Raw genomic sequence first — 9,661 nt, forward strand, 5'->3', positions numbered from 1 at the left:
TAGTCGAAAACATAAGGAAAATCTTATCCATCTAGCCAGACATTAAATTGAGCCCTGTCGTCATTTACCTATTGGTCTTGGAGGGTAACAGGAGCTTGTATTCTCAACATGTAAGCGAATGACTTTTGCATCTCTCTATGTCCACAAAGAACTTTTTCCACTTCCGAAGATCTTTTACGTTCCTCATTGCGTTTTTCCAATTGCTCTAAGAGCTTATACAATCGGCTACGTGGAGCCGGATCGGAATCTTGATATATCATATGAACTTCATAGTTTTAGCACTAAGTCCCACCAGGCGTGCCAAAATGTTGACCCTAAAAACTACCAAGCTTACGTGGCACACCGGCCAAGTAATTAATAAGCTAACTACGTCATTCGGTTGTGTGCGGGCCAACTCGTCAGCTGAGGAGTAAAATGTGTATATGTTGTGTTGAACGCACTGCTAACCTCTTGATCTTACGATTACGGCCGAGGAAGGAACACGTTTTGGCATTCAGGTTCTAGAGCCTGAGGATAAGGCTACTAGTTTTGTGAAGTTCAATATCAGATTCGGCTTTCAATGTGCTGAATGTAGTAACCTAGTAACACCTAACTTCGCCGAGAAGGCTGATGAGATGACCTCTACCAACAAGGACTCAAAAATCCTTGTCGATCGAGACTTGGATAGGTAATCAGTCGGCCGAGAAGTAGTGTTGCTTATCCAAACTAAAGGTGCTCCTTGATCGACTGATTATACAGCTCCAATGCTGTTTATCAAAGCTGAAGATGTTGTTGGTTGCCTTCACAGTGTTGTTTATCCAAACTGAAGATGTGTTGGCGGAAAGAAGAAAATAAAAATCTCAAGGTTGTTGAGAGGTTTCGTGTAGAGTGAGAATTTGTGCATGACAGTTTGTGTGTTAAATTAGAAGGTGCCCGAATGATGCACGGTTTCTTATATTTATAAAGACGAGTGTGCATTGGTTGATAAGCTGATATAGGCTCTACCATGCTATTAGAATTCTTCCACTGATTTAAGCCTCGGATAAGTCTTAGTACTCCCAGGACTCTAAACTTAGTCAAAAATACAACCAAATTCAATCCTTGTGCTTAGCCTTATCACATCGAATCCCAAGATAGTATGCATGCTTGGATTTGATCAAATAATGTCTATCTAAACAGCCATTAATCCACATGCACCGTCGTGGTTGGTTACTTTTTGGAGATAATCATCACCAAACGTACAGCACATAATACATGCGAAGTAGTCTCCCAACCCTCCACATATATGCATGTGTTGACTAGAGAATTGCATTTCTTCTTTTGACCATTGGTTATTATATAACCATTCTTATTTAATATTATCCTATGCAGAGAAACCCATTTCTAAACAAACGCCAAGATATTGATCATATTCAGCCCAAATAAATTGATATATTATTAAAAGATAATATCATGATTAAAATCACAATATATCCTTCAATAATAATTATTTTAATCATTTTGCCATCCAACGGTTGAGAGTTATACTCACTCAATGGCCTTGATTGCACAGGTCGATAGTGTTAATCTGGGTTCAAACACTTTCACATAAAAAATGCGTGGTTCTATGGAATTTTGTGGGCAGTGGTTTGAAAGAACTCTTTGCACTTTATGTAACCAATTCTATAGGCTACGTAGCAAGTAGCATAGCACTTTAGAAATCAATGTAAACCCAAGGGGTTGTTCTACGCTAGGCAGTCATGTTCATGTTAACCTGTTAAACTTTCACAAGATTGTGTGGTTGTATAGGTTTATGCGACTAACTGCTCGAAGGGTGTAACGCAGTCTTCCAGAAACCATAGGCTACTCATTGAATTGGCAGCGACTTTAGGTTCCCAAGGATCTTCCAGAAACCGTAGGTTGCTCGTTAAATGAGCTAGGACTTTAGGTTTTCCAGGGATACGCAAAGATCGCTAGTTGGTCACATAGAAGATCTTCATCTCATTATGCTTCAAATATTCCATTACTCCTCTCAACCAAAAGCATTCACAAGTAGCTTCATGCATAGCGATAATCTCAACATAGTTGAAAGAAGTCGCAACTAAGGTCTATTTGGTGGACCTCCAAGATGTGCCAATGTCGTTGAAATCACTAAAACAATGAAAAATATGAAGTTTTACCTTATGTGAAACTTTCGAAATGTTGATTTTATGTTACATTCATCATAAATAATTTTTCTCAATCAAAGTGTTTGTAGTTTCATTGGTTATAGTTTTGTTCTACAATGGAGGTGAGAGTGGTTTTGAGAGTTAGAGAAGATAAATAATCTTAGGATATGCACGTTCAAAGTGATTTGGGATGTATTTAGAGTTTTTCATTTTTTTTAAAAAATCTTATAAGGTTAAAATTGTCATTGCATATTAAAATATATGGGCTTTTAGATCTAGGTCCAAAAACATAGATGGTTTTTAGGAATGAGTCCAGTTATCTAATTACATGTTTTTATTTCTTTTATACTCATTTTATATTTTTTTTTAAATATTAAAAATCAATTAAAAATCTTCTAATATTATGCATTTTTCAACTCCAAAAAATCTAATTAATATCTTACAACAACAAAAACTAATATACTAACATAAATTATCTACAAAACATTCTATCTTAACTCAAGTAACAAATATATATATATATATATATATATATATATATATATATACACCTATAAGTAAGATATGAAACATAACTAAAAGGTAGGAAAAAAACATAATATACTTATAAGCAAGACACATTAATTTGTGGCACGTTGATTATAAAAAAGAATCTGTCATATAAATACATAAAAATAATTAACCTGTGATATAGGTTGATTATAAAAATTAAAAATAAAATCTATAAATGGGGTTTAAAGCAGGAGGAAGAACAAGAAATAATAAAAAATAAAAATAAAAAGAAATAATCAAAGAGATAATTATGAAGAAATTTGATTTTTATAATAAATCTTATCATTGAATAGATAATTATTAATAATTAAATAATTAAATTTAAGGAATTGGACCTATTTTAATAAATTGAATTATTCTTACTATTGGCTAAAAAATTGGACTTATATCAAGTTTTTTCTAAAATATATAAGTCATTTAATATTAAATTCAATTCAACATTACATAAAATACTAATTAAAAAATTAAAATAATAATTTAATTTGACATCGTATTTAAAGATGCTCTGAGTGTTTTTTTGATCAAACAAGCACATGAACACCCATAACTTTTGGGCTCCAATTTGGCCCAATGTCGGCAGAGTCGATGATGAAATTCGCATCCATCCATCCATCCATCCCGACTCCAAGTTGTTTTCCTCGCATCTTCGGCGATTCTTCCTCTCACACGTCTTCGACCACTTGCACAAAAGCCACGCGCGTACTACAATCTCGTCGGAGGCGTAAACCGTTGAATTAGCTCTCGTACGTAACCGGACAGTTTAAGCTTCCAAATTCCTCTACTTCGCCGTCGTCCGTACAGTTCAATCTTCCCGTCGATTCGATTCCTTGCACAAGCTCCCCCCAAAGCCATGTCCATGTTCAAGTTCTGGTAATTTCTCTCTTCTGGGTGTAATTTAGGGTTTTAATTTTGAACCGTAGCTCCGTTAGTCCTAGGGTTGAATTCCGATTCTGAAGATTGATTTTTTGTCGTTTTCGTTAATGGGTCGGTGTTAAAATGTCCAATTTGTTCTGCGAATTGATGGGTTTTGTTAATTGAATCGATTTGCGAAATCATTTGTGGAAATTGGGTTGATTTTTGTTTCTGCAAATTATTTTTATGGAGTTTGGTTGAATTACGGGAGAGGCTGAAGTCTAAGTTTCTAAGCGTGTGTACGTCCACAGGGGATCTCAGGAGGAGCCCACTCAGCAGCGACCGGAGGTTGTTACTCCTTCACAGTCATGGTACCCTCCATCTGTAGTTAACTCTCCGACCTCTTCTCGCCCTGGGACGCCGAGCAGCACCTCATCTAGCAGTATGAGTTACCAAAGGCCAACAGAAAGGGCACAATCTCCGTTACATGTTTCGCCGGCCGAAGCTGCCGGTGTTATTTCCGTTTTGAAGGACAAGAGGTAAGGATCATGGTGCTACCAAAATCTGATGTTTATAGAATAATTATGGTTTTTCTGTTTCGGAGCTGATCAACAATGATCTTGGCTCACCTAATTAATGTGTTGTTGCATATCAACTTGTCAATTTTTTTGTTTCAGATTGTACATTGATATCTGGAGATGTTTTTGTGTGAAATTTAACTGTACTAAGTGTTTGTCTAATGTAGTTGGTAGTTTTGTTGAACTTGTTCTTTTAAAAACAAAGCTTGGAACGTTTTGGTGGACTGAAGAATGTTGAAAAGGAGTTTAGAGATTAGGTTTTACGTATCATGATAAGATTTGTTTACACAATCATTATTTTAATCAGTCCTTGAAAGACCATAATTGTTAAATGAAAAATGTTGTTCAGTGAGTGAGTTTGTTTTGCTTAATCTCGAATACGGATGTAACTCTCTCAGATCATATCTAATTCTTATCTCATCTTTGTGCAGTAATCAGTAACTAACTATTATGTTTTCCTATTGATGTGTTCAGTGTTGAGGACCTACGGAAGCTTTTGTCTGACAAGAATGCATACCAGCAATTTTTTCTTTCACTCGATCAGGTCAAAATTCAAAATAATGTAAGTTTTAGTTAACTTTTGGTGTTGTACCCTTTCTGTTTAAGGTTCAAATGCTTCTGCACACACCCCATTGTTCTCAGTATAATCAACACTTACCTTTTTATTTAGAAAAGCACTTGATGAACTGTAATGGCTATCTTGATTTGGGCAAAGCGATAATCATACTTAGATTAGGCCCTTTAAGGGAAGGGATCCCCATTTTTTGAATAAAAATAGGGATTAGTTGTGGGACCCACTACACATCGAACGTCAACGATCCAAACAGTCTATTTTGTAAGTCTCGATTCATAGATCATCCTTACAAAATTTCAATTCAATCTGAAACCAGTTGCCTATTTAATTATGACAATGAAATTTCAATGTTTTCTTAGAACAAAGTGTTCGTCAATTTCTTTGAACTCAATTAGATGCCCCAAATATTTGCGATTTGGCTAATATTTTGCAAGGATGATCTATGAGGTGCAACTTGAAAAATAGGTGGTTTGGTTGTTAAAGTTCGAAGTGGTGTGAACACCACAACTAATCCCCATTTTTTATTAAAAAATGGGGATCCCTTTCCTTAAAGGCTTCCATAGTTTGTTCGAATGCTGTCAGTTTCAGGACATGTCTTTATTCTGTTCCTTATTGTTTCTTCTACTGACCTCATCAGCTGAGGGAGGAGCTACGGAGGGAAACTCTGCAGTTATCGAGTGAGTTCTCTGTTTCGTTTTCTGACCTACTATTTTAAATATAGCTGTCTCCTGCTGTTTTATTATACATGGGAAGACAAAGTATAAATTTATTTTTATCAAACAGGGGAAAACTTGGAAAAAGAACCACAGATGGTGGAACTTAGAAACCAGGTAAGCTTTCACCGTTGTCTTGTTTCTCGCGCTTGTTGCAAAATTGTTGTTGTGATCGTGGATCTCTCTTTCCCATTTCTTTTGTGGTCACAGTGCAGAATAATTAGAACAACAGAGTTGGCTGCCGCTCAGGAGAGGCTAAATGAGCTCGAGAGAAAGAAAGAAGAAACGTTGAAGCTGTGTTCCCCGTCTTCTCTTCTTCAAAGGCTTCAAGGTATGAAGTAATGGTAATATGAAATTGTACAGTAGCTCAGGATTCGTTCTTGCCAAGCAATATATGACATGAATCACAATCAATTTGTTGGTACATGAAAAATTTGTTCGTTCGTGCAGAATCGATGAATACGACAGAGGAGGAATCAGAAGCTCTGCACGAGCAGCTTGTCGACAAGGAGGTTGATCTCGGGGCATTTGTGGAGAAATACAAGAAGCTTCGTACCACTTACCACAAGCGAGCGCTTGTTCATCTCGCAGCAAAAACATCTTCAGTAGGATGAACATATTACCATAACGTGATGTTTACATTTTAGTGGATAATTTAATTGAAAATTCAAATGGTCGAAAAAGGTACTTTGGCTGGTTGCTTATGCGTGTATAACATTAATATTCAGTTTTGATGGTAATTTTATGTATAAACATTGTTGTTTTCTCATTTGGATATGAAGGCTTTTAAACGTCGATCGAAGATTACCATTTTAGAGTCCCATTCTTGGTACGATGTTTACTTACCTAGATCGAGTATTGAAATTATTCGGAATCAGATTCCACATTTGAATCAAAAGAAACACGCGATCGCGAATCAAAATCTAGAATTTTAACATTTGATAAACTAAGCACAATTTAAACTTTTACAGCACCATCTGGTTTCCAATGCTACTAATACCAATATATGACGCTACTTAACCTGAACCAAAACAAATACAACTACCGGAGCGTCTATAGGTATTCATTTCACATGTCCAACCATCTTACCGAATTTCCCTCATCTTATCTTCAATTTCGGCTACCCCTATTAGGGATTATTGTTCCTCCGGTTTCAAACGATCCAGCTCCTTGTCCCAGTTGAGTCCAAACATTTGACGGCCGAAAGGAGCCATAAGATTGTACTGCAGTACCTTATTATTGATCTGTTTCACTTGCAATTTCAAAGCCTCTGAAGCTTCAACCCATTTCGATTGATCACCCCCGTCCCCGCCCCCGTTGCAATTTTTGCTTGCGCAAACCTTCTTCAGAGCAATTCTCCATTCCGAAACCTGGCTCCTTATCTCTTTGTTGAGCTCAACCCACTGTGGCGCGCAGCCATTCTTCGAGAGGATTCGGTACAAAGTGTCCTCAGCTGGGTCCGCGTGAGGATTTGAACTTAGGTTTAGGGGCTTCCCTTTTCCCGGCAAATTCTCAAACTGCCCTTCTTCCATAGAATGCCATATTCTTTGCTCCACCACATTGATTATATCTGTTTCTGACCTGCCACAGCATCCCAAATTCAAAATTATCATAATTTAAATAACAATAATAATCCAACATTCAAAAACCCAAATCTAATGAAAAGCCAAATCATCGTTTTCGGCCTGCGCTTCGGCCAAGTTTCAAATTTTGAAACGTGTAGTTTCAATTGTCGCAATTTAAGTCATGGAGTTTATGAACTGCTTGTAATCCAAGGGCAATAAAATTAGCACATAAGTAACATAGGGTAAGTGGTGTTCTTGTAATTGAAGAAACACCATACACATAATTATCAAATGCTAAATCAGTAACAAATTAAGTCATGAGACGTTTAGCGTCCGTTTGATAACCATTTCAGTTGTTTTTATTTTTGAACATGACATATTTTACACTAAAGGGAGGAAGAGTTCGGCTAAGCCCCAGAGTGAGCAACTTAATTTGATATTTAATTTACCATCCACGAAATTCAAACCTAAGATCTCTTAAAAGACTTACGAAGATGAATACTGTAGTACTCAATTGTTAGTTTTCAATTCTTGGACACACAAATTGTGAAAACAAAATCTGAAAACTGAAAACAAAATGGCTATCAAACATCCGAGTAAACTACTAAACTTGAACTACCGAATCAAATCAAAGTGGGCAAACAGAATCATAGTATGGTCAAATTAAAACTGGGGATTTGAACCTGATGTTGTTGCGCCGACCACGGAGCTCAGGAGGAAGTTTACTGTCGTTAACGGCGTCTATTACCGCCGATAGGCGGTCTCCTACCGGCTTCTTCTTCTCCGCCTTATCAGATTTACTAGACGATGATGAAGACCACAGTCTCGGTTGGGACCCACCATGGCCGACGCTGATCGCGGTCAGAGACGAATCGTGGGCCGTTGACCTCCGAATCTGAAACGACAACGCAGCTAACGTTCGTCGCCCAAGGCGGGTCGCCATGGCTTCAGCGCAACCTCGACTCCGAGGACGTTCTCATCTTCCTTGGTTTTGGTAGCGGGGATTTTGTTGAGTGACGGTTGCGGTGGGCGGCTCAGCGTTTGCCACGTGGGAACGGATGGAACTGGCGCGCAAATACGTGGGCCATGTGTTACCAAGTTTTCTCTTATTCACATCACTAAATACACACTTCAATAAGCACGGTTAGATTAAAATGGAAGGAGGAGATGAAATCTTTGGTTTAACTTGCAACCGGTGAACGAATTTATTTATTTATTTATTTATTTTTTCCTTAGTAAAAATATAGTTTGTTAAATTAGATATTAAATTAAGAAGTCCATAAAATTCGAACTCATGTCGTGATGTAAAGGTAATACTCAACTTCATCATTGTAGTAAAATATCATTTGCGGTCAAGGAATATCTCATGTCGTGATGTAAAGGTAATACTCAACTTCATCATTGTAGTAAAATATCATTTGCGGTCAAGGAATATCTATTCAGTAATGTGTTATCTCCATCCTAATACTAGGAGCACTTTGTTGCTTAATGTGTGATTCTGGAATTTTGTTATAAAGTGTTTCATATTATACAAAAATCAGATTTGTTTTTATATGAATGCGCGTCCAACGTCAACAATACGGTAAATTTTTTATTGTTTCGAATGTCGAATATGGAGTTGGATTTTACCGCCCAACAAAGAGACGAAATACAACTAATTTTCACATTGTTGTTCCAGGAGTATCATACAAGTTCCGTACGTTTGAATTTTGTGTTGAGTCCTAGAGGCCTTCCTAACTCAATGGGTAGCCCCTAAGCTATGCACCCCTTAATTAATATGCAAGTGGCATTATTTTTGTCCTTCAAAGAAAAATCTACAAGATCATCGTTAAATTATTACGTGAACAATCACGTGACCACATTTTTAAAGGTATTTTTATCAAATCATCTCTTACTTTTTAGCCAAATGGTCTCTGAGATTGGCATAACGCCTCTGTAACATCCCGTCCCGAAACTAACGAAACGTACATTGAAATTACAATTTTACCCCTAATCTATTCGTTTACGTGTATATTTGTGTTGTGTGGGTGGTGGGACCACACACAATCATACATTTTTTCTTTTCTCCCGGGATTCCCTCCCTCATTCCCTCACTCTGTCTCTTCTCTCTTCTCTCTTTTCTCTCTCTCTCTCTCTCTCTCTTTCCCCGAGCTCCATTATTCTTCTTCTTCCTCTATACACGGACACACATACAAGCATACCCAAATCTTCACCAAACAAGAAACCAATTACACCATTGAACTCGTGAGGTTGTGAGGAGCACAACCATACCAATTCCAGGTAAGAATTCGAACGTTTTCACGTCGTTTCAACAATGGCCGATTTGAAACACTGTTCATGCAAACCTAAACTAGCTTGTTTTTGGATTTTCTAAGCTTGTAGATGTGTTTGTGAGGTCCCAAGGAGGCTCGGAGTGGTTCGTTGGGTGAATTTGGACGTTGGGAAGGCTAGGTTCGAAGTTGGCCGAACTTTGAAGTCGTGGACAGGTATGATCTAGCAATTTTTAGGCCTTAAAACTAGTCTAACGTGATTCTACTAGTCCTAAGCTTCATTTTGGTATAAAGAACGTGAAAAATGGTTGAAAAACGAAGGAGAAAACTTAGTTTGAAAATTACCCAGTTTTCCGGCGCCGTCGCCGGCGCCGGAGTCTCGCCGGAGAAGACAGAGGAATATTCCGTTAAGTTTAACGGAATATTCCTAA

At 37.4% G+C, this 9,661-nt stretch overlaps 2 protein-coding genes across 2 annotated transcripts; one reads left to right on the plus strand and one right to left on the minus strand.

The window, feature by feature from the left end:
- The first annotated feature begins 3,201 nt into the window (after positions 1–3,201).
- VPS37-1 (Modifier of rudimentary (Mod(r)) protein) lies at positions 3,202–6,210 on the plus strand. Its single transcript, XM_068485553.2, has 7 exons — positions 3,202–3,548; positions 3,842–4,069; positions 4,583–4,670; positions 5,320–5,359; positions 5,466–5,512; positions 5,606–5,726; positions 5,846–6,210. The coding sequence occupies exons 1-7, from the start codon at positions 3,529–3,531 to the stop codon at positions 6,007–6,009; spliced, it is 708 nt and encodes a 235-aa protein (XP_068341654.2). The 5' UTR covers positions 3,202–3,528; the 3' UTR covers positions 6,010–6,210.
- Positions 6,211–6,309: 99 nt separating this feature from the next.
- LOC137745581 (Tetratricopeptide repeat (TPR)-like superfamily protein) lies at positions 6,310–7,985 on the minus strand. Its single transcript, XM_068485554.2, has 2 exons — positions 7,644–7,985; positions 6,310–6,976 (listed from the first exon to the last, which is right to left on the minus strand). Exons 1-2 carry the CDS (start codon positions 7,901–7,903, stop codon positions 6,532–6,534), a joined length of 705 nt encoding a protein of 234 aa, XP_068341655.2. The 5' UTR covers positions 7,904–7,985; the 3' UTR covers positions 6,310–6,531.
- Positions 7,986–9,661: the final 1,676 nt, after the last annotated feature.

This window comes from Pyrus communis, chromosome 12 (assembly GCF_041283825.1).
Source record: "Pyrus communis isolate YQ-2024b chromosome 12, ASM4128382v1, whole genome shotgun sequence".
Lineage (NCBI taxonomy): Eukaryota > Viridiplantae > Streptophyta > Magnoliopsida > Rosales > Rosaceae > Pyrus > Pyrus communis.

Bases quoted from the DNA above. Each gene is read 5' to 3' on its own strand.
- VPS37-1 (XM_068485553.2), top strand. From the start codon at position 3,529: ATGTCCATGTTCAAGTTCTG. The intron at 3,549-3,841 runs GTAATTTCTCTC...GTACGTCCACAG, and splicing joins ATGTCCATGTTCAAGTTCTG to GGGATCTCAGGAGGAGCCCA. The intron at 5,727-5,845 runs GTATGAAGTAAT...TCGTTCGTGCAG, and splicing joins TCTTCTTCAAAGGCTTCAAG to AATCGATGAATACGACAGAG.
- LOC137745581 (XM_068485554.2), bottom strand. From the start codon at position 7,903: ATGGCGACCCGCCTTGGGCGACGAACGTTAGCTGCGTTGTCGTTTCAG. The intron at 6,977-7,643 runs GTTCAAATCCCC...ATGCTGTGGCAG, and splicing joins GGTCGGCGCAACAACATCAG to GTCAGAAACAGATATAATCA.